This window comes from Hippichthys cyanospilos, chromosome 2 (assembly GCF_059441005.1).
Source record: "Hippichthys cyanospilos isolate Australia breed blue-spotted pipefish chromosome 2, RoL_Hcya_1.0, whole genome shotgun sequence".
Classification (NCBI taxonomy): domain Eukaryota; kingdom Metazoa; phylum Chordata; class Actinopteri; order Syngnathiformes; family Syngnathidae; genus Hippichthys; species Hippichthys cyanospilos.
In genome coordinates, this window is record NC_142370.1 from 19,336,762 (window position 1) to 19,361,562 (window position 24,801).

General features: G+C 41.8%; 1 protein-coding gene across 2 annotated transcripts in view; it reads right to left on the bottom strand.

Moving 5' to 3' along the window:
- Nucleotides 1-728: 728 nt before the first annotated feature.
- LOC148427745 (cadherin-4-like) overlaps nucleotides 729-24,801 on the bottom strand; it is a 193,114-nt gene continuing 169,041 nt past the window's right edge. The window contains exons 10-18 of one of the 2 annotated variants that reach the window (XM_088407251.1): nucleotides 23,699-23,884; nucleotides 21,981-22,241; nucleotides 17,272-17,410; nucleotides 11,568-11,807; nucleotides 10,640-10,876; nucleotides 9,247-9,386; nucleotides 8,993-9,157; nucleotides 8,004-8,096; nucleotides 729-2,503 (exon numbers count right to left, since the gene is read on the bottom strand). In XM_088407251.1, coding sequence (XP_088263377.1) covers nucleotides 2,324-2,503; nucleotides 8,004-8,096; nucleotides 8,993-9,157; nucleotides 9,247-9,386; nucleotides 10,640-10,876; nucleotides 11,568-11,807; nucleotides 17,272-17,410; nucleotides 21,981-22,241; nucleotides 23,699-23,884 — 1,641 coding nt within the window. In that variant the 3' untranslated portion in view covers nucleotides 729-2,323. Of the gene's footprint in view, nucleotides 2,504-4,532; nucleotides 8,097-8,992; nucleotides 9,158-9,246; nucleotides 9,387-10,639; nucleotides 10,877-11,567; nucleotides 11,808-17,271; nucleotides 17,411-21,980; nucleotides 22,242-23,698; nucleotides 23,885-24,801 lie in introns of those variants that run through there. The other variant, XM_088407262.1, reaches the window with a different exon arrangement.

The following is a 24,801-nucleotide window of genomic DNA, read 5'->3' on the forward strand; positions in this document are numbered from 1 at the left end:
GGGGCAGGAATGAATCATGGCGGCCGCTTTGCGGTCACTTGGAGTGATCCAACACGGCCAGCTGAGCTTTCAATACGAAACAGAGCCAAGCAAGAGCCCTCATCTGGCTTGTCGAAAAGCGGAAGCGAGAATTTGGGACAACTGGTATGTGCAGCGTTTGCTTCACTTAACAGCTGTTGAACCGTAGTTACTGTGCTAAGCTAACGATAGCGCAACATTGTCAGCACGATATTTAGCACGGTCTCGGCCACTTGATTGCGACATTGAAACTTTTATTTTTTGGCAGGCGAGTATTGCCGCAAAGAATAAAGGTGCTGTCGGTGAAAATATTTTCTCTGTCACGTCACACAAAAGTGAAAGTTCTCAGGAATGCTCTTCTTTCCGGAACTACCGTAAAGTGCACAGCAAGCTCGCTCCACCCCCCTCCTCTCTCCTCTCCTTGCGCGATAAAAAAGTGGACAAAAAGTACAACAGCGACAGAAAGCCCCGTCCATACGTTTGTGATGTGGTTTTTAAAGCAGTCCCCCTCCCCCTCCAGTCCGCAATATAAATCTGAGACGTAGAGAGAGAGATGATGTGGTTTTTACAGCAGCTTTAATTAGACGCTAATATAACCGTGGCTCTCCGCGAGACTACAAAGGAGAGCTAACTGTATAAGAATTAATTTAACATTTAAATAAATGTATGTTCTACAGTAACATTTTTCTTAAATAAGTATAGTATGAAGACTTCAGATGTTGAAAAATTCAGGTACTGACATAACACATGCATGAAATTTCCATAAAGGTGGTGGTGGGGGGGGGGTGACGGTTTTTCACTTATTGCAGAGGGGTTCTGGTCCGTATTTTCAGTGTTCCATCCAAAAATGTTTTGTGCAAGTAAAGATGTACTTGGCTGAAAAAAAAAAAAAATGACAGGTGGTACATCATAGGGAATAGGTTGAAAAGCACTGGCCTATATTACTTATCCTACTTGCTGCTGCCAGCTCAACGTTCAGTCAATATTATATCTGCTGCAAAGTTTGTCTGTTTTGTTGTTTAGTGTTACTCTTGACTGTTTGAACCCACTTTCATTTCCCCTTGAGAACTCACTCCCCCACGATGGTGCCGTTGCTCCCCAGGAGGATTAGAAGAGGAGTTCACGACGGGGCCATTGGGCAATCTGCATAACAGCACCACACGGTGAAGAAAAAAAAAATCAACATTGATGTAAGACAATAAAATTGATGCAGTCTGTTCATGTGGTTGTTTTATTTGAAATGAAACTCGGGATGTTTTCCATCCCGGATACCTCATGTTGGCCATGTCTGTGTCCGGAGGCCTTCCAGCCGTCTACTAAAACCATTATATGAAGATTCAATCAGACTTAGGTCATTCTCTCTTTGTTTTCCACTCTACACATCCTCAGGCCGTAGGAGAGAAGATGAGAATCACAGGAGAACAGGCGGACACTAAAGTATAAACTTGACCGCAAGATGTAATATTTCATCAAAGATCGTGCGGTACTTTCCAACTCATATTTCTATTCATGCAAATTTCTAATATCTTACTGTGAACATTACACTTTTTAAAAAGCCTCGCGTGTGTCCGCTTTGAATGCACAAAGCCTTTTGTGTGGAGATCCCTCTGGCTTTCTCCTATAGTCCCAAAACAGGCTTCATAGCTTTCATGAAGACTCAGTTATCCAAGTTGTGATTGTGTGCAAATGGATGTCAGTGGTGACAACTCCAGCTTCTCTATGACACTGAAGAAAATAACTGAAATCAAAGGCTGGCCTTGAAGAACATTACTTTGTTCAACAAAAAAATTGACTGCTTTTGCGTTTTAGCCGTGTAAAACGTCTGAACGGGACAAGTTAGGTCCCACTGAAAAGGATTTATACTGCAAATGCGAGAAATGCGTGATAAAACTACAGGTTTACGGTATGTGGTAAATGTCTTCATATTGGTGTCAATGGGACATAAATCAGATTTACATCAAGTTCCAGTCCATAATTTTCAGAGCGCCAATCTGAAACAGAGATTACATTTTGGTGCCCTTTTGATTTTTGATCTCTTTTAAATCTATCCTACAGAAATTTTGGCACTGTAGTGTTTTATCTTTAAATGAAACGCGTAAAAATGTTGCAAAGTCCAAAAATAGTAAAGGAAAAAATACAAGGGTTAAGCTACGCAGAAGAAGTTGCTATGCTAAAATATTTTCTGTTGGTTTCATCTCCGTTAATCTAGAAAACACTGACTCTCAATTTCAATTTTGAAATGTCAGAAGTACAGGTCTGGTCCTTTAACACACAGTGTCTATATAGAAGCCAATATTTATGTTGATCATCCATATCTTGTCAATTCATCCAAGGCGTGGTCCTGACGATCCTTTCCAAAGGGTCGACGCAAGGCAGACCGGAAGGCGAGGCCGGATTTGAAGTTGGCTTTCAGAGGACAGATCCCCCGTCTTGCCAAGCCAAAGCTGGTTTCCAGCTTTGGGTCATTATCCGTGTCCTGCAAACACTTATCAAAACACACAAGTAAGTTCTTCTCTATTAATATGCAAAGCTGAACAAACAAAGCATTTCAAAAATATGGAAGTGTCCAACCCAACAAAACATTCAAATCTAAAGGGAAGAAAATGTGTATCCAGTTCAGAAAGATGTTCAGAGGGCATATTAAAAAATATTTCTGGGAAAGAAGCCTTTTATGACCTATTTTAGATTTGCCCGTGTAACCCTTGAATTGAAATATAGCCTATGCTTTGGAGGGCCAGAAAAAGTGAAATGCGTAATTAGAATGTCTTGAACTGAATTGGTTAGTCAGAGCATTTGGTGTGCTGCAGCTGGCAAAAAATTCATAATCCCTGCAGGAGGGCCGCCCCGTCAGACCCAATTGACAAATGGACTGACGTGGTTGTGTTTATCATCCTGGAGGATGTTTGTTCACAAAAACTAATTTGGCAACTGTGACAACATCTGCACATTAAATCAGTGATAACAGAAGTGTGCCAGCATGTCTGACTCTCACTAATCCTGTCAACAAATCATTGTGTGTCCATCCTTTTTTCGGAGCCGCTTAGCCACACTGGGGTAGCGGGCTTGCTGGAGCCTAACTCGGCTGTCTTTTGGCAGTGGGTAGGCTACACCCCCCTTGTTGCCAGCCAATTGGGGAATGACATATACAGTACTTTAACTATTCTGTGACATTTTCAAGTTGACATGTAGGGAAGATCCTCGCATCTCCAAAACATGGATGTTACTTTTAAATAGATGACTGACTATAAATCAGGGCTGTCAAGCGTACGTGACCAGTTGCCACTATTATGTGCGCGAAATAGCTTGCTGATCGCTTCAGTGAATGAATGTTGGTCCTTGTTGTATTACAAATAATCAGTCTTATTTCTTTTTAAATTTAGGATATTTACATCTTTGCAGTAAGCTTAACAAACAGCACTTCCATCCATACATGACGTGTCATCCTTACATTTTCAAATTCCTCTGTTGAGTATTTTGTGGGTGCCACCCAGTGCCCAAGTGAGAAACCACAGCACCATTTTTTTCAGTTGAATTTTTTTTAAACTTCACTGTGCCCCACTGTGGTACAACCAATTATTTATATATGGGCCATTTTCAAGTGTGGGATATATATATATATATATATATATATATATATATATATATATATATATATATATATATATATATATAGAGAGAGAGAGAGAGAGAGAGAGAGAGAGAGAGAGAGAGAGAGAGAGAGAGAGAGAGATGTGTGATTAACACAACGTTGCTGTGTGCACAGACAGTGCGCTTAATGTGGGATTGACACTGATAGCGCCATTGAAGAATAATTTTTTTAATGAAAGTAAGGGTGTGGACCAAAAACAATGTCTTGGTACTCATGTGAGTAACCCACGGGGGAAAAAAAGTGCACTCCTTCTGTACATGCTCTGTAAATACCTGTTTAAATAGCCAGTGTGTACTCTGCCACTAACCTAAAATTTACTGAGAAAAACACAGCTTCAGGTCACTCACAACCCTAATGAGGAGAAAATGAAAAGATGGGTTTGGAGAATACTGAATCTGCTTAACCTGTAAATGCTGAGTGTCATTTCATTTTTTTTCGGCTTTGTGTTAATGGGGATCTTTTTGACAGCATGGGTTTTTGTAAGTAGAAAATACATTTCCTGATCTAATCATACCAACAGGTCTGGATACTCTGAATGCTCACCAGCATTCCTATTCCTACACTATTGCAGTTTTGTACATAATCGCAGCGGCTTGGACCGCCATTTTATTTCGTGCTCCTATTGGATCAGCCATAACATGGTCTGTGATTCAAAATATTATTTTTGGCTAAAGCGAGCAAAAATTCTTGTTATTTGTAGAGAGATGTGCGGCTGTTAATATTTTAAAGATCACAATTTAATATCGGATCGGATAGGATCCCGATATAACCGTTATCATTAATGTCCCTCATTACAGCCTAAAAAACAAGCAAACAAAAAAAACACCATTTGGAAAAGGAGATGAAAAGAGGAGAGATGAAACAGTTTCCTTATAAGGATATATTTTTTTTATTTGTAACACACGGTGCTGAAAATAATTCTTCAGCTCAGCATCTATTTTACAATGTTGATCTGCAAGGCAGCGCATGTATACTGTAACGGTATTTGGAAACCAAAACTGCAGTGCCACTACAAACACACGCTTAAAACAACAATCTTTTTACCCCCCATTTTCTTCTTCTTTTTAATTTTTTTTTATTTTTCTTAAAAAATGGGTACAAACACCAATACAAAATGCTTGTGCTGTTGACCATTTACAAAACCCTTTTTGTTTTTGTTTTTTCGACATTAGACACCTGTGCAATTTTCATAATAACCTTTTGTCTCAAACTATGTGGGTATGATATGCCAGGACTCAATTTAGGGTGCAACCCCGGTCATGCGGGTTGCGACAACATGTCACGGTGGATGGTTTCTGTTATAGAGCTCAGATCTGGCCATCATAAAAAGACATGCAAAAAGCTTCAGTCGTACATTAAACTTGGTCTGTTTGTTGAGCAAAGACTTTATTATATACATTTATACTTGAGCAAGAGATTGGAAAGGAAACAACAGCCTTTGTTGTGGCGGCGACCTTGCTTACAGGTCGGATGTTACTCTGGTCACGTATTTTCCACTGAGGAGTTACTCCACCACTTGCCATGTTTATACTCATTTCAGGCTTTCGAACCGAATATTTCCACAAATGAATAGTTGCAGTTTTTTTGTTTTTTTTTTTTTCCCATGCAACATTAATAGGCGCCTTGCCAGGAAAAGTCAACATATGCTTAGGTGACCCGTGTGGCTTGTTGTTGTCTTTGCCCTTTAATTAGACCTGGTTGCCTGCTCGGGGATCTGAAACATGTCAAATAATGTTCCTTTGTCCTCAGAGCAACAAAACCAGCAAGAGAACTATTTGGACTACGCAGATGAATTGGAACTACACCAAAATAGCACTCACATATGTACAGTAAGGCTAGAGGAGTGTTATGTGTGTGTCACTTGGACGTTACAGGTCGCTCTATAACAACAGACAATTTTAACTGTTGTGAAAAAGCTCAAGTGGAGCGCCGACAGGTATGGCTGTGTGAGTGCTCGCAAAACCGATGAGGTTCTCCTCACCATGGCTTTTTAGGGTTGAAATTTACGTCACCGACTTGTTGGTCTCACTTGCAGGAGAGACACAAGGAGAAAGAGAACGAGAGAGAGAACACACAATCACACGTGATCCACGTTGAAAAATGTCTAAGAAAGGTTCCTTATATACAACATTTATGTGTCCAACTCAAATCATAGATGGCGGAAAGTAACAGCTGTGTTTATTTTGTGGCGATATTCCGGGGTGGAGGAGCAACCGGAGAGATAAGAACTAATCCGGTAGCGAGCCTCCCTCCTTGCCTTGACTCCGACTGCACCTTAAACTGACAGCGATTGGGAGGAGTATAGCTGTCAAGTTCTGCACAGCAGAGTGCACTCTGTACCTGTTTTATTCTGAATCATCAGATTCTGACCCTGTTAACCACATTGATTATATCATGACCGTCTTTTCTCATATTGTAGACTTTTGCATCGGTAGTAACATTGGTTCTTTTACCACAACTGGAGACAAGAAACACAACGAAATTTAATTTCTCATTTCTTGCAAACGTGCCTTCGAGAAGATGCTGCATGAAAGTTTTCCTCCAGGAATTAATCAGTTTGCGGCGAATCCAGTCAACGAGCTTGGAGCTTACCGCCACAGAAGAGTGTTTTCCACCCACTCTTTTGCATGTTTGAATAATTTAAGTGCAACATTTAGAACACTTTATATCAGTATACCCTTGGTGTAGTGTAAAATATGATGACACAAGCCCATACGCGGAGATGCTGCAGTTTCATTTAGTCTCAAGAAAACTTGTTCTGTTAGAAAAAGTCAGTTAAAGACTACGTTTTAACAAGCCGACTTTGATATACAGAAGTGATTCATAACTTCAACATAAAGTTTTACTCACTCTAACTTCTTTATGAAAACTCTTGAACTTGCAGCCAAAAAAATTCGAGGGAACTTTTCAGATGAACGTTGAAGTGTGTCTGAAGAGAGGCAGATTGAGGGGATGAGAAATCCCTGGCTGAGGCTCAAATCTCTCAATCCCAGTGAGCACCAACACGCTTGGATTTAGACATTGTCAAGAAGCAACAGTGACACAATCAAAATAAGAATAATATAGCCCGGAAATTAGCAAGGGATCGACTCGGCATAACAACTGAATTCCTTTAGCGTGTTCTTTGTCATTTTCAGAGTTGTATTATTCAAAGTTGTATTTTTCTTCCGACTTTTACCAGAAGGAGACTAAAACGTAAAATTCTTGGGCACATGGATAAACATACAAACTGTACAATCTTAAAGGCCAAGTCTCTTCCATCGACTCCCATAAGTGTGAACACATGACTAGCACAACGCAAACTGGAACAAAGTGAACTCGAAACAAATACAGCTGCTAGCTAAGACACAAGGAACGAAGACTCCACCAAAGTCCCATCTTGGATCACTGTGATTTCAAAAATCACACTCAAATTGGCTACTATTTTGGTACACGCTTACAGTATTTGATCACAAAAGTTGTGGAATTGTTCCATTCTCGCCATTGTACTGTATGCCTACATAACACGGCCGTGTATGCTCATGGAAAGCTCAGCCGAAAGCAGCATTGGCACCTCTCAAAGCTCAGAGCCCATAAGACAATGGGAAGGTCAGAGTTAAAGGGTCAGGAAAATGGAAACTAATCCTGAGTTAGAGGGAGTCGGTTAAAATATGCACCACTGAAGGCACTTTTCTTTTTTAGACAACAGTGCTTCTATTCTAAGTAATTCAAGTTCAAGAGACAATAAACCAATGCCCTCCACCCAGGAGGGACCGTCATATCAGGGTTCTTGTTCTTTGTAGTCCGCTCCCCCAAAGACAAAAATGCTCAAACTTAAAGCTTCTGCAGGGAGGCAGGCGGGTGCTGACAGGGAGAGGAAAGGGAAAACCTTCAGGAACGACGAACGACTCTTGTTGTGGAGTGGGAAAAAAACAACAACAACAACAAAACACGGGGAAAAAAAAAGGCACGCACACACAAAAGCATCTGACAGAAACTACTGATGCCGAAACTGGTCTTGAATGCTCATGATAAACTATAATATATCAAAGCTTCTGTTTCAGTCAAACCTGGAACAGCGCCGGACTTCCGAAGTTGGTAGTTTGATTGGTCAATATCAAACCTATTGTTTTCACCCTGGTGTCGATGGGACAGAGCACGGCAGGCCGGCTGGGCTGACAGGACAAGGGTGCGTGAGTGAGTGTGCGTATGTGTGTGTGTGCGCGCGCGTCTGAAATGAGATTTAATCCTCCTCTCCCCCTCCATACATGTCGGCTAGTTTCTTGAAGCGGGGCCCCCAGTCGTTGAGGTAGTCATAGTCTTGCTCGCCCGTACTGGAGGAGTTGAGAGAACTGACCGATCCTGTGGTGGAGCCGCTGCCCTCATAGTCAAACACCAGCAGTGAGTCGTAAGGGGGTGCGGTGGGGTCATTGTCGGCTGCTCGTAGCCCCTAAACACAAGCAAGATGAACAATGGTTAGCAGAGGTGGACAATTTTTTTTTGCCGTTCCGCCATTTACAGTCCCGTCTGTACCTTGACCCCCGGTCCGTCGTTTTGTAAATTTACCCAAACTGTAATCGTCAGCAAATTATCCAGCTGAAAATGATGTGATCAGGCCGGTTTCCGTGACAGAGAGCAAGACTTTAATATTTTTTCATTTTTTGTATTCAGGGATTTGTGCATAATTATCACAAATAGCAAATCTTGTTTCTGACGTTTGTGAGATACCTATAAAAGTGTGTGTTTTCAGGCGGTGCTTAAATAGCACCTGCTTCTAAGAATGACAAATGAGGGCCATTGAAGAGAAGGCAGGGCAGGCGACAGAGACTCCATCCACTTCACCGAGAGGCAACGAATAGAAATCGAAGCTGCCTCCATCCCCCGGGACCTCGTGGGTGGCAGGAAAGTCGCCCGTTTGTTGTGTTTGTATTTTACCAGGCGACTGGAACAAGATCGGGCGTGTGTGTATGTTTGTGTGTGGTGCGCGCGCGTATGTGAATGAGAGACAAGGTTGGATGGATCAAAGCTGAACAGCTGCCAACATCTCTCGAGTGTGAACATGCTGTCACGAGTCCGTCAATCAGCATTTTCTCACATCCGAGCGGCGAGATTCAAGTTGTGCGTGCCTCTGTGTGTTTATATGAGTAAAAATGTAAAAGTCGCACAATGAGGGAAGCTGTCAACTAGCCAAATTTTGTACTTTCTGTGGCCATACTCGAGAGCACACGTTGAACATGAGACAATAGGCTCGAGATCGATGGCAAGTGAAAGGCCCGTCGGCTGAACGAGAAGCAGTCTGACGGTAAGTCCAGCTATCCGGGTTGCAGGTCACGCGTGTGCGTTCACCTCGTGGATAAAATCCCCGATGTCGCCAGGGTGAGGCACAACAGGTCTGATAGGGTACTGGGACTCTGGGATGACAGGCCGTTCGTCCACCCTGCGGACGCCAGGAGGTTTGCTGATGATGTGCTCCAAAGAGTCAGGCTGCTGCAGCTGGCTAAGGTCGTAGTCCTATAAGGCCACGGAATGACACAGAGGTAATCAGGGCAGAAGAGGTCAGTTGTGAGTGTGTGTCGAAGTGTCTCCTCATGGATTCTAACCTGGTCCTCTTCTCCCCCTCCCTCTTCATCGTATTTCAGTATGTTGTCCCTGACATCGTCCTCAGGGTCGATGAGCAGCTGTTTGTTGTGTCTCTCCTTCTCTCTGCGCTTTAGCCACACCACAAACAACAAGACCATGCCTGCGAACACATGCAAGATGGCAAATCTTCATACTGTACAACTTAAATAATTTAAAATGATTATTTTCATTATGCAACATCAGCCACTGTGGGGATCCAGGTGCTTGAATGAAATGTAAAGGGCCCTGAATTGGTTCAAGGTATTTACTACTCTGATAGGTTAAATACAGAAATCCATCCATCCATTTTTTGGAGCCACTTAGCCTCACAAGGGTCGCAGGCTTTTTGGTGCCTGTCCCAGCTGAGTTCGGACAGTAGGCAGGGGACACCCTGAACTGGTTGCCAGCCAGTTGCAGGGCAAACGGAGAGAAACGACTATTCAGGCACCCAATCACACCTGAGGACAATTTAGTATGTCCAATACACCTGTCGTGCATGTTTTTGGAGAGTGAGAACACACGCTGGCTCGGGAGAACACGCACACTACACACAGGAAGGCTGCAGCCAGGTGGATTTGAACTCGGGTCCCTGTGAGGCGGACGTGTTAACCATTGTACCAAGAGCCGCCTAAATTACAGAAATGTGTAATTTAAAGATTATTCCTCAAATGAGGCACCACAAGAATCACTACGACTAGACAACATTTGCATTTGGATCACTTTATGTCCTGTATTTTCTGGACAATATGGCAAACTTAAAATCTTTAAATTTTCTAAAAATTGAACAGTGTGCCTTGTGTATGAATGTCAAAATGAACATGAATACAGTTCATGTAGTAGAGCCTACATTGTAGTCTCATATGCACTTCAGGTTTGCTTCCTTTAATGTGCAGTATGTGCATTATAACCCTAGTGCATCTGTTATGTGGAAACTTAAAAATACAGACCTGTTCATTGAGACTGTGTCCTATTATCTGGTGCATGAGAAAAATATGCACCTTTATTTCACTAACATCACTAGCAACAATGATTGTAAAATCATTACAATGATATTATTAAATCCAACCAATACAACTTGAGTTTAACTTTCAAATACAATACCTTACTGTTTTTTTTTCCTCAAAACATTAAAAAAAAATCGCTGCGAGACATCACATCGAAGACATGCATTGTTTTGTTTTGTAATTATGGAAAAAATGAAGTAGCTGTTGCAATTTCAAAACAAATCGGCGATTTAAGTCTAGCCAAGGGTCAGAGGTGTTGGCAATGCAGCGTGAGCGAGAGTGGACAGAGCCTAGCCAATCACAATCTTTCCCATTAAATATGTGTGTTGTTGTGTATGACACATTTGTGATGTGCACAGCTGATACTCACTGAGCAGAATGATGATGCATATCAGGATGGAAATGATTGCTCCGGTTCCCAGACCAGCAGCTGTCACTGCGCCCACACTAGTGCAGTCTCCATTTGTATCACACGGACACACTTTTACTTTGATGACAGACCTGTTGGACAAGGTAGGGTTTCCCGAGTCCGACACAGTAATTGGGACCTCATACATGCCGGGCTCCAAATAGACCTGGTATCGTAGACTGAGGCGGGCATAGTTTCCTGTGCAAAGGAGAACAATGCTAAAGGAGAACAAGGCCAAATATGGTAAACACGTATTGCTTATCCTGATTCATGCTACAATATATAGGCGTGCACGTTGTGTGTGAAAGCGCGCGCATCATCATGAAAGTCGACGACTACGCAGTCAGCCAATGAAGGCCAGCTAGGCAGTGTAGTGACAATAATAAAGATGCTGGGTTCTGCCGTTAGGGTTAGCGTTAAAAATGCAAGCAGCAACATTGCCTTTATATTTAACGACATCCCATCCTTTAACAGTAATACCAAATGTTTTTAGAAGAAGTCAGTGATAGTGTAACGGTCCATCAACCGACCTCTTTACTTGTGGGGTGAATACATTTCCCATTTGATTGCGATGTGATTCTGACTGTAAAAGGTTGTTTGTTTGGACAGGTGCCCTGTGAGTGACAGGCAACCAACATGGTTGCTGGTTATACTCTGCACTTCCCCTACGTCAGATGGAAAAAGCTAAAGCTTCCAGTGAAAGGCTGAAATTACCCACAATATCAATAATGCCGCTCTGACAGCATTGGTTGAAACTGAGTATTTTCAAGGGTGGTAAACCTTATGAATTAGTGATCATAAAGGAATCTGATGAAGAGGTCAGTATGAATAAGATTCCTCATGAGACAAATCGTGATATATTTTGTCAACTAATTGGATTTCCTCTCACCGCTGATTCGTGTAATTGTCCAGTTGCGTCTGATGCTTGAAGGATAAGTAGGCAACTCAAAGACAAAAGGCCCAGCGTTGGAGTCCGTGTCGGCATCGGCGGCAGTGATATTGACGCCGTTGACATTCTTGTTCATCTGCTCACAGATCTGAGACTCCCTGGGTATGAGCGCTGGGGGGTTGTCGTTAATGTCTATCAGATAGATCTGCAGTGTGCCGCTGCCACTGGCTGCAGGAGAGCCTAAGAGCAAGAAGGAAAGGAGGAGGGAGTGTGGAGAAAATCATATCTGTCATATATGTCAGAAGAAAAAGATGTCAAGAGAAGATGAGTGCTGTGAAAAGAGAAGGGGGGAGGGTAGCTGTTTGTCCCAGCAATCTAAAGCTGACAAATTGGAGCCAAATGGGGGGGGGGGGGGGGGGGGGGGGGGGACCAAGAGTTGAGAATCTTCAGCAATGGTGCTGTTGGTAGAATGGGAGGAGAATTTCACCGTGCGACAGAAATACTTTTGACAGTGGTGCTCTCAGTCGAAGGAAAATCAAACGCATCAGGGTCGATGAAGACGCGGCTGCGGCTCACCCACTTGCCAAAAGATGCGCATAACGATGACTCTAACACAATCAAACAAGTGCTCGCCTGTGTGACTTTATGCAACACCACACGGGATCCCTACGATACAGGCGCGTTTGTCTGCCAATATAATGCGGGGGACGAGTTTTGTTCTGGTTTTGGTGGTTATTTTTTAGATTTCTTTATTTTCAGTGTTTACACCAAAGGCTTGAAAAAGCACCGGTCATAAGTATCAGATGTGAGAGCCTGCATACCTCTCTCACATCCGCGTCAGTTTTCAGCTGCCAAGTTGGCTCGGTTTAGGGAGTTTACATTTCTCTCTTCAAAATAGTAACACACGTAACATGGTGCATTAAACAAAGACTACAACAAAAAAGTACAACATTCTTTGATTTCTGTTTTGAGAAGGAAACAGAATAGTTTACTCAGGGAGATTGATAGCAGGAAGAATTTAGTCATTACATGCTGTTCATGCTTTTTGCCAATTGAAAAGCGTCACGCATCAAAGCCATTTTAAATTGCCGGTACTGTGAGAAATAAGCATGAATGAATGCTGATTGTAATCACTATACGGCAGGAGAAAAAAAAAAAACAAAAAACACCGCTTTATCCCCCTCGAGTTATGAAGTGTAATTTCGCTTTTTACCATTTTGTAGTTTCACTTTAGTTGGCAAGTTAGTTAGGAAATGTTTTTGATGAGTGCAAAGTGATTAATGATTAAATTACAACACGGTCGTAGAAAAGAATGGTTGATGTCTAATGGAAGGTTCAGCTAATGTTCACTTTTAAGTACACGTGATACACACACACACACACACACACACACACACACACACACACACACACAAATCACACAAGCAGCGAAGGCTGGTTTAAAAATCAAACTATTACTGGTAATCAATACTGAGTTGAGTCTTCGCTTTATAGCCATATATCGATTTAGAAACCCCCCCCCCCCCCCCCTTTTTTTTTGGTTTTACTCATAAATTCAAGTGACTTTTCGTGTCACGTGAGATCTCCTTACTCAGCGAGAGTAGCATACCAAAACATTGTCGAAGCACAGAACTAAAGCCTTTTTGGTTTTTAAAAAATATTAAAGACATAACAACCAAAACTTTGTAAGACAGCCACAGGGTTGTCAATATCATGGGTTTGCCCTGTCAGCTTGTCACTTTATCAATGAAATTCACAAGAAAGCTCACACGGAGAAATCCTATTTTCATCTCATTCGTACTGATGTCAATAATTGCGTAATACTTCAGTGAACATAATGTGCTACTTTCAATACAAAATCTTAATATTTGACCACTTACTGCCTCTGCATAATGAGATTTGGAATTCAATAATTTTGATTTTTTTTTTAATCATGTTCTTGATATTTAAGTAGAATCGATGTTTCGAAAAAAATATTTATTAATACTGAATTGGATTAAAAGAAATATAATGACATCAAATCAGATTGAACTCTAGTGAATCAAACACATTTTAATTCAGGAATTAGCCACCTTTCAAAGATGCACAATACTGAATGTCTAATCATTGGTTATCTGCACATTCATTGCACACTATCAACAAAGTGCATGGTATCATGGTGCATAGCACAAAAACCCCAACGTGTAAGAGGAAAACACAATCTGTTGGAAACAACCACGTCCACATTTTCTCATTCCACTGCTTTGCTAATCCCAGCAATGTATGGGGGACAAGAAGAAGCAGCTTGCCACGGTTGATAGGAGAATTATGTGGGTTTTAACCAGCTAAATAAATAATTATGTTTGCGTAAGTTCCTCAAAAGGATTTGTATTCAGTCCTTTCTGTGACAGCGGCTCAGATATGCTGAAGCACGGTGAAAAGACTAGCAGGTGAGTCTGGCAGGTGTTCCACAAATCATATTGCACATAAACAAACGCATCAGGACAGAACTAATGTGTGTCTGCAAGAGAGTGTAAAGTGTTTGGATTGCGATTGAGGAAAACTTGAAATCACGGAGATACATGCGCACACGACATCCGACTGTCACAGCCCCCTCCGCGTATTCGGTGTTTCACTGCACATCTTAATTCCTCACTAATCCAGCTCATCTTGTGACGGCTGGCGCAACAGCACCGCCTACCAAGTCAACATGCGCGTCATCCTAAAGTGCTGGTGGCTCCTGTTTGACCTGGTATCAAGAGCATCAAGTCGCGAATCACCGCAATTCCCCAAATATAAGACGCAACTGCGTATAAGAATTTTGTGGTCAAGTTCTAGTAATTTTTTTATTACCGTGTATAAGACGACCAACACTTTGGCAACAATGTAAAAACTATAGCAAAACACAATAAATCTTTTGTAACTCCTCATATTTTCCCGTGTTCATATCCGTAAGTTATATATTTGTTGCGCATTAAGCATGTTTCAGACTTCCCACATTGTGAGCGGTCAGTGAACCACCATAGTAATATTGAATGCGCTTGACGCTGTTGTTTTTCCTTTTCCTAGGGACATGGTTCGAGTTCATTTTTACCATAAAAACCCGAAGTCGAGCGACATCCGTGTTTCACCAAGTTTATGACTGTGTGTACTGTAAGACCGCAATTAATAAACAAGTCGAATGGATTAACTGTCATCGTTTTGTAATCGGCTGTGGACCTTATAACCTTTACTGTACATGTTCCGCTCGGTTTTAGTAATGTTCTTATGTCTGAGCAAGCATGGACTCGGACGTGGGTTCAGTCTGCTTGGTTCTTTCATTGAAAATGATGCTGTAACAACCTCAGCTAACATGAGCTGCTGTTAGCTGCAACAGGCATTTGATGCTAACAGTCAACTGACATTGCCCTCCTCTCGCTCCCATTACGGTAATTATTTTAAGTAAGAGTACGACAGATATAAGTGTGCATTTGTGCGTTAAAACGACTTATGTGGCTGACTGATCATTTGTCTTTGAATGGTGTCGAATTATTATTTTTTCTTTAAGTTACAGTTTATAGGACGCACCCATACTTTTGTTCCTTAGGGGAAAAAAAAGTACATGTTATATTTGGGGAATTATGGTAGTCACATTTTGGAAAATAAAGTTGCCATCCATCAATTTTCGAAAGAGAGAGGTATGAATGTGCTCTTAGTGACAGACTGACCCCCTGACTGACTGCTGTAAGTATAGCTTTATATAAGCACACATTTTCAAAGAGCCTATCACTGCCTCGCGAAAATACCTAAGGTATTTATATTGAATGAAAACTCCACAAAATAACAAAGAAAGATTATATTCAGCAAATTAGAAATTCAGACATAGGTGGGTGTCATTTAACATTTTAAGGTTTTAACAACAGAAGGAGGTACGGTATACCTCAAGACATTTGTCTCTGTCAGTCATTTCAAATACACATCTTGATTTCATTTCTGTTTCGGATGAGCACGTTCACACATGCATGCACTTGAAAACGAAGCAGTATTTCATAGTAAACTAGTAAACTTCATAGTAAACTAAACTTAAACTGCCAGCTGCACACCACTGATAAGGCAATTGGGAAAAAAGAGAAAGCAGTTGCAGGGGTTAGTCTGCACTCCTACTTAAAAAAAGGGCAAACATCGCTTTGCTGGGAGTGAGTTTGTGCTCATTTAAGCTTGAGGTTCAACTCAGAGGCAGAACAAATGATTTATATGCCAAATGGATTGCATGAGAAAGAAGGAGAGAAGGAAAAAGTGTACGGATGCTGAGAGGATGTGCCAGCTGCATGAGTCCCAGATTTACGCTAAACATCTCCCTTTCTGCGCAGCACATGCCTCTGTTGTCATCCACTGTTTACACTAAAATGCCTGTCTATTCATTTAATCAGACTTACATTAACGAAGGTCTGACGGTGACAACAGCGACAGCAGTAACAACAGAACAACACAAACACAATAACCCAAAGAACGAAAAGGAAACAGGGAACAACGGACGAGACAATGATGAACACCGGGACGAGCCACAGTAGGTGACCGATTGGCTGACACAAGGGAACAGGTTGACGAGGAAAGATGAACACAGTCAAACAAGACACTGACACAAGATATAAGAACAACATGTAAAACTAAAAACAAAACAAACTCAAATCCGGACCATGAAAGGAAAACAAAAAGCAACCGAAACCCAAAACATGAAAGTAACAAAAATACTGACACCATCCAAAATACATTTGGTCACACGAACAACGCAACCTTGATTTGAATTCACATTTAATCAATTCACTCAATTTCTACAGAGTAATCATTTATCTCTGACATTTTGTCTTCATTTCACAGCATGTTTCTTGGCCATGCGGCTTCCAGTCATTTGTGAGGTAATTTTTCTTAGTCCAATCAGATTTCAGCTTTGATGTGTTATGCAAACATCATTTTGTACAATGCTGTTTCTCTAGTGAAGTACCTAAATTGAAAATTCTCTTTCGAGAGGCATTTTTTTAAGACACACTTGACTTTTGGGATGTGGGATGCGGAATGTTTCATTTTTTTTTTTTTTTTTCTTTTGTTGGCACATTTGGTGCACTATGTATTAGTGGAGCATCCAGCATACAAAAACTAGCAGGATCAAAAATTAATTTAATTTAAGCTTTTAAACTGATGTACTGTAGTGAAAAGCTTTGGAGTTGTTTAGAGGTGATGTATTAGAAGATAAAGGTAACTTAGTAAGTGAATTTCATTGCCTTGTAATTGGGTAGGTGTAATAACAATGATCTATCTATCTATCTATCTATCTATCTATCTATCTATCTATCTATCTATCTATCTATCTATCTATCTATCTATCCATCCATCCATCCATCCATCCATCCATCCATCCATCCATCCATCCCAACGAATTCATTCATTCATTCATGGCTTTTGCAGTAATATTAGTATTATTCCAGAAATTATTATGAAGAGGTGATATTAAGAGGTGAATAGGTCACACATTGAGGGCCTTATGTACGAAACCCACAACCCGCCACAGGCCTGCATGTGTGTGTTTTCCTTCCTTTTCGAAAAACTTAACATGAAGCTTTTTCCCTCTGTTGTAAAGTTAAAAAAATAAAAGGACACTTAAATGTCCACCTGTAATTGTGTTAAAAATATTGTTAAGAGACCAAATAAATAAATGATTGTATATTTGTTGTATATCTGCATGTCTTACCATTATCTGTTGCCAGGAACGTGGCTTCATATATGTTGTTTTTCACATAGACAGACTCCCTGTCAAGAATTGCCGTGGTCACAATCTGCCCATTGGTTCTGTTAATAGACAACCACTCTGCAGGGTCATTCAGCTTGGAGTACCTAAAAACAGTCACAAGTCGATGGAGAAGTCAGTGTGACTGTTTCCATGTTTACAAGCAATTATACATTTTCTCGCGCGTGTGCATATATAGATCTTCTTTCACACACCACCATGAAGTCATGAGTCACTAACCTTCGCTGAGTTTAATTTCTTATCGACTTCTTTTGCAAAGCTAGCAGCCTCCAGTCGATTGCACCCCTTTTTCACCCCTATATACTACACATTGCAGTCAATTACCTTCCTTGTTAAGCACTGCTTGTGCGTGTGTTTGTGATGCATTAACAGTAAGAGAAATGTTTGCACGCTAGCAAATTCTGAGCGACTGCAACTTCAGACCTGCTCATTGATCTTGCAACAAAAAAGGGACCCTGGAAGTGACTCCTGGGATAAAGGGCAAGGTACTCTGATAGGATCTTATTCATCCCCTATTTCAATTTGATCCGTTTTTTATTTTTCATTTCTCACTTTTGGCTCATTCCACCCTAGCAATTCTCTTTTATCCCTCTCTGTGGTTCTTCCACTTCCATTTTTTTTTTCTTTCCGATAACTCAATGTAGCTTGCCACTGATGGACATTGGGTATCTCGGCTTGTAATAACATTTCCGCACCAAAAGTATTTGATCTATGAAAAGCCAAATCGGGGACAAAGGTGACTTGACACACTTTCAGCTTTTAAATCAATTTATATCTAGCGTTCGACCTTGATTTGTGCTGACTGAATTAGAGTACAGTACGTAGAATTTAATGTGCAGCCTAGCGACGTGTATGTGTTCAACTGAATTGCTAACACACAATTGGTCACATGAAGATGTAAATCATAGCTTGCAATTGTGGGTTGGGAAATAGTGGGGGTGGACAGGAGAACATAATCTCTATTTGCAACACGGGAGGTGGGGTTATCCCAGCAGGCAGTGGGCATGATCCTGAGTGAAGCAGCATGTTTCAAAAAGGGATTACAGAGATGACATTCCCACACTCTGGAGGTTTTTACACAGACCAAGCAAGCCCGCGGACACTACCTGGTGAATTGTGAAATCCTTCGCAGGAATAGCGTGAACCCATCGAGGCAGGAGTTGGGGGATAAACTAGCGAGACAAGGCAAAGGGCTATTTTGTGGGAAGGAAAAAATGGGATAAAAAGAGGCGGTAGCTGAACAAGCAACATGGCAACACCATTTTGTAAAACCCTCATTAAGAAGTAACCTAGTAAGGCTTCCAGCTTCCTCTCTCTGGGCTTCTGCATGGCTTAGAGGAGGGATGACACTCCAGCTAACTTTATTTTAAGGAGGTAGCTGAGGAAGTACCAGCAATAGTATCACTGAAGGTGATAAGTCATCAAAACAGGCAAGACTTTGAAAAAGGTCAAATATAGGATTAACAAATGAATAAAGAACAAAGAAATAGGTAAAGCACAGCATCATAGTGGTTAGCATGTCTCCAAAAAGGTTTGTCCTGGTATTTGGGCTTCTTTCTTCATTCCAAAAACATGCAGGTTAACAAGCCTTAATCATACATTACAATACATTCCTTCAGAGGCACGAAAAACAAAGGTGTTTTTTTTTGTAATGGCTTTTGACCTACATAGTAATACAACATACACAATTTACATAAATAACAACAAAAAAAGATGTGACTTATCAACTTTGCATGGCTGCTATAAAAAAAATACCTTGGTGGAAGTTAGGTGTCTTAAAGTTGTGAGTTGTACTTTTTGTCTCTTTCCTTTATATAATTATGTAAATGGACTTAAAGGACTACATGGTTAAGCCGGTTGTGCATCGCTTTTCCATATAGTCTCAACCGAGGGGTGCTCAAACTTTTTTGGCCCAAGATGTACTTTTCCAGTTTCCCACCTCCAACAATCTACGGTGCGTGAGTGCGTGTGTGTTAGGAGGGGCTTCAGAATGTTTGTAAGGAGCTATTGTTGATAACCTAATAACCAGTGATGAAAACACACCAAAATATGTGAAATGAATATTTCCTCTTTGGCAGCGATATCACCAAACAATGTTTAGTGGTAATACAGTTTAGTTAACACCATGAATGAAAATGAGTGAAAGTGAGCTGTCACATGTTCAGATTCGTCCAACTACAAACTGCAGTAAGAGACAGAGTCTGACTCGCTCAGCTTACTTAGGCTTGCAGTACTAATAGCTTCTTCTTTCGGGCAGGAAGGAGTAAAATGAACTAGGCAGGGTAGACACATTTACCAGGCAGTAACTATGGGACGAGATCTTTTTTCCTTTTAGTTTGTTGGCCCAGATGTGTAACGAGCCTTGCGGAAAATCCACAAGTCCATTCATCCATCCATTCACTTTCGCGAGCCGCTTATCCTCACAAGGGTCGCAGGCTTGCTGGTGCTTATCCCAGCTGGCTTGGGCCAGTTAGCGGGGCAGGAAGCAGGGGACACCCTGAACTGGTTGCCAGCCAATCGCAGGGGACACAGAGACGAACAGGCTTTGTGATTTTTTTTTCTTTTTTTCAACAACGCTCTTCCACAAAGTGTTCTGTGGCAGATGCAACGGACAAAAGAGTTTGTACTGAAAAGATGAGAGAAAAGTGAACAAGCAAGAACAAATGGTGTTAATTTCAAAACTGAGATGATCAAACGCAAAACAGAAAAGAGGCTGCTTCCCAGTGTTTTATTATTTTGAGTTTTTATTTTGCAACGAAATCAATGTTCCCAATTTGAAATGTGCCCCATTTCAGGTAATGTTATCAAAAAAGATAGCGAAACGGGGTGTAAACTCCAATAGTAATTCATTAAGCCATGATATTCCATGAGATGAAAGCGTTATATTTTCAAATCGCCAATGTCAACACAATTACTGCAAGAGTCAACTAAAAGGACATTGTTAAGCAGGCCTTATGTGAAGGAATAAAAACTCCCTCCACCTGGAGGATTCTCATTTGGGACTTGGTTGGTATGCTTATGATATGATTAGCCGTGGCAGGTGAGTGATCTGAGCGAGCAGCGGGAGGAAGCATGACATTTATTTTTCAAACCCCTGACCCAGAGGATGAAAAATGTATGTCTCCAGCTTAGCCAAGGCGGTTTGGGTAATCATTTATGTGCGTGTCTCCAGTCCTATGTCTCGACCTCACTGGTTAGGTGTCTGACAAGTGATGCGTGACGCTTCCCCTTCGTTTCCTCTCCCATCGGCACGCTCCCACCTAGGCCTGTCACGTTGCCTTCCTCCCATACTCAACAGGATGCTGTCAGCATGTCTCTTCTTTGATTTGCACCTGTCAAGTTCAAACCTTGACCGAGAGTCAGCGACCATTCTCGAGTCCCATCTCTCATCGGTCACACCGTATTGCGACTTACTTATTGCTATTTCACTAGACTTTAAATCCTTTCATGCTCTCATGTATATTTATCATCCACTGACAGTGGTATACAGCTCTTTGTCAAATACAAAGAGCCGCGTTATCAATCACCCATTATACAAAATGATTTAAATGTCATGTTCAGCTTCTCATTTGATGCATACCCAGTTCAGCTGAATAATGAAACATTTCAACATTTTTAAGGGGGAGTGCAGTGATGCGTGAGGTTAGCACGCCTGCCTCAGTCAAAATGGTCTGCTTTCAATTCTCGTTTATGACATTTCTAGCTCTTTTGCTTGCTCTTCCTGTGCTTGAATTAGTTTTCTGCGGGTCCTCGGGTTTCTTTCCGCATCAAAAAACAACATGTGAGGTAATTTGATATGAATGTGAATGATTGTTCATGGTTAAAACCGGGGACGTTGCCTGAACACTTTCAGTGGGGTGACGGGGTCACGCAACAGCTCAGTGAGGTGTGACTGTGTGTACTTCAGTGCTGCAGATCTGTGACGTATTCACACAAGGCAAATGCTGCACTATGTGGGAATTTGGGAGGTCGATGTACAAAGATGATGCAATGTAGACTAATTAAGGCTAAGTAAGGCAGACATTTGTTGCTTGACATTTATCATCCAGAGAGGTTTAGCACAAAGAAAGATCACTGCAGGTGGACCACATGCTGCGTCAAGTGTTTGGGCTCCTGCCAGCAGTTATCCCTCCGGCCTAACTTTACTGCTTTTGCTCCTGCTTTCACTCTCACACACGCCTGTGTGTGCATGTGTGAGCGTGTGTATACTCTTTGGACAACCTAAAGAACAAACACACATGCGCTTACACACTTCAAATGAGCCCGGGGGCAATTGCTTCCTATTAACCTTCAGAGAATCCCTACTCGGGGTTCCCCTCTGGCTCATATACTCTGCATGTTTGTCTCCGAGAGATGGATGATACTTTCAATATAGTTCTCTTGTTGAACTCCAACCCCTAAGTACAAGCATTGAGGCTTTTTGATTTGGTGCCGCTGCATATGGGAGATTTTCACGGGGTTCAAAGCTGTCTACTTTTAAGTCGGAACCAAAATGTTTTTTGGGCAATTTAACTTCCAGTGAGCTGCTAGAGTAAGACCAGGTAGATAGCTGCTTTCTCTGTTTGGTCTATTGGGTCCATCAGCTTGTTAGCACTGCGAGATTTTCTTTAGAAAATCAATGCATTACAGTTTTCTTGCAAACTATTGCACAGGTACCTGATTGTCTGCTGCATCTGTAGTCGATCGGGATCTGTGGCCGAAAAGGTTGTCAGACTTGTGCCAGCTGGAACACCTTCCTCAAATCGGATGTATTTTGGATTAGTTGGGAAGTACGGGGGTTCATTGACATCCTGCACAGATATGGTTACACCAGCAGTGGATTGGAGGGAGGACTGGATCCCACTGGCCAGATGGGCCTGGTTGGACACCACGACCGTCAGCATGAAGGCTCGGTTCATCTCAAAGTCAACCGCCTAGAAGACGAAAGGACATCAAAGAAGTTAGTAAGTTTTATTTATTTATTTATTTATTTTACTGTGAAGGCATTTGTCCTGCCTCAGTCAAACATCCACAACCTTCCAATCCGCCATTCAACCCCAAGAACTACGAGAAATATTTTCACCTCTGCAAATTACTCTCCTACTCTCACTACTTCACACATCAGGGGATCCTTCAAATAGTGTCCTTGCTTCACTTCTCTCTTTCTCTGTCATCTTTGGTGTTCATTAACTGTGATTTACATATCTTAATGACTTATTGTAATCAAGAATTTTGTGTTTGTGTATATCCATCCATTATTCCTTTCGCGTTTGTCTTTTGCAAATCTATTATCAGCACCCTGAAATGTCAAAGCCTTCTCATCATCTCTCTAGAGAGCTGCGTAAATGTGACAAGCTATGGTTAAGACCTTCGTATTTGTTTACAGATGAACCTCGCCGCCTCGTGGGAGAGTGTGCATACCTGGCGGCGGCAAATTCTTCTGTGCACTAGCTGCGCACTGGTAAAATATAAGAGGGTCTAATATGATGTCTTTACTTTACCTATTGCATGACGTGTGATCTAGACTATTCCGTCCGATGTTCCCTGGAGTGGATTTCTGTTTACCTTATGTGGCAGTCTATTCTATGTCATTCCCAGGGGGACTACCGTCTCCCACTTTTTGTTTTCCGATAATATCCCGCGTGTCTTTGTGGAAGCTTGCGGCAACTCTGCTGCCTGCTGAATTTTACAACAGGGAGTGAGGGATGGACAATGAAAGGCACTCATCTAAAGATAATGAAGAAAAGCAAAATACCAATGTGCACGATTCAGGGTCCTGAGGGAATCACATAAAATACTATTGTTGTTTCTTAACCATTATTGTTGGACATGAGATGAGAGTTGCTAAACTCATACACCATAAGGAAGTAATTTCTGCACACACACACACACACACACACACACACACACACACGCAAACAGCTGCTCATAGATGAATGCACGTATAGAGAGCCAGTACACAAACACACACTGTAATCTTTTTTTTTTTTTTGCCTTCATAGTAAATGGGTTAAACAAGCTGGGCCAACCGTCATTCGAATGGCTGAACACAGGAACATGACAAATCATTCTTGTTTCTGTCGTTCACTACAGCAGGTATCCCATTATAAGTGTATAAAACCGCTGCCTCTGTAATTGGTAAATCAATACCTTATTGCTACAGTGGTCTTGCCAGCCGTTGTGCTAAGATGTGAGTGTGGGTGTTTTTCAGAAGGACTTCCAATCCCTCATTTTGGACAAGAAAGGTCAATCCAAAGGCAAAGACTAAGGGCTTCATGTCTGATTACTGCTATTTGCACCCAAGATGGCAAGAGATCTGGCATTTAAGGTAGGATAAAGAATAACGTAACAATCTCCGCTACCAGAAAATGTTACAAAGTGATTGGCTTACCTTTACAACAGTCACCATGCCATCATTGGTTACAGGGTCAGTGCGAATGGTGAAATGTCCCGACGGATCGCCACTGATGATCCTGTAAATAGCATTCCAGTTGGGGGAATGCGGCTGGTCGGCATCGATCACCGTCAGGTTAGCCACCACAACGTCCACCCGGTTCTCGGGAACTTCACCGGAAAACTGCAGAGATCAGGGAAAAAAGTTACCTTGAAAAATGTTTTCAAGTCAAAATCAATTTATTTTGGTAAATGTCCTTTTGGGATGATTGAGCTGTTGACATGTGGCAATTTGTTCAAAACATTGTAGCCTTTCATTTCTCTTAAGCGTGGGAGTCGTCCTTTGGGCTTTTCGGGTAGAGTAAGTTTAATGTTCCTGCTTTTGCTACTGCTGGGCTGAAAACAAGCGGCAAACACAATTGCACAAAGTACATTCACATGCACATAGGTGCGTTGTCTAAAAGTTTTCTGCCTTTTCTGCACTCCTTGTCCTCATTCGGTGGCAATAATGTGCCTTTGAAAACTAAAGTCCGAAAAGTTGAGAGAGTGAAGAAAGCAAAGTGAAACCACCAGTGAAGGAAGATACAAGCTTTATTTGAGCTTAAATGAGAGGCTTTTAGTTTTCTTCTTGCTCTGCTAACATGTGCTCCGTCTCGATAAGCCTGACGGCGAGTGAGCTGCTGTCTGTCAGATGTCTGCTGTGGTGGGGATTGACCAAAGACACATAGGCTCGGAGGATAAAGATGAACCCAAGGACCCGCCCACACCAGCAACCCGAAAATGCTCGAGCTGGTTCGGTCTCGTACGGTCGAAGGGTGACTACGTACTTGCTTTGACTCATCTGGAAGCAACAGGCATGAAGCATCCTCCCGTCACCATGGGTAACAGATGCGGTTGAAGCTACTGAGCCGCTTATGTGAGTGTATGATATCAAAGAGCAAAGCCCCCGACCAAACACTTCAACGGGTTGTAATACCCGGCACAACCTTCGAATCAAGCAGCAAACAGTTGACAGCTTTGGCTGGATTAGGAGCCTGTGTCTGGAGAGCTGCTCAGAGACATGGTGACATTCTTAAGACAACACACAGGTCCAGGTGGCCC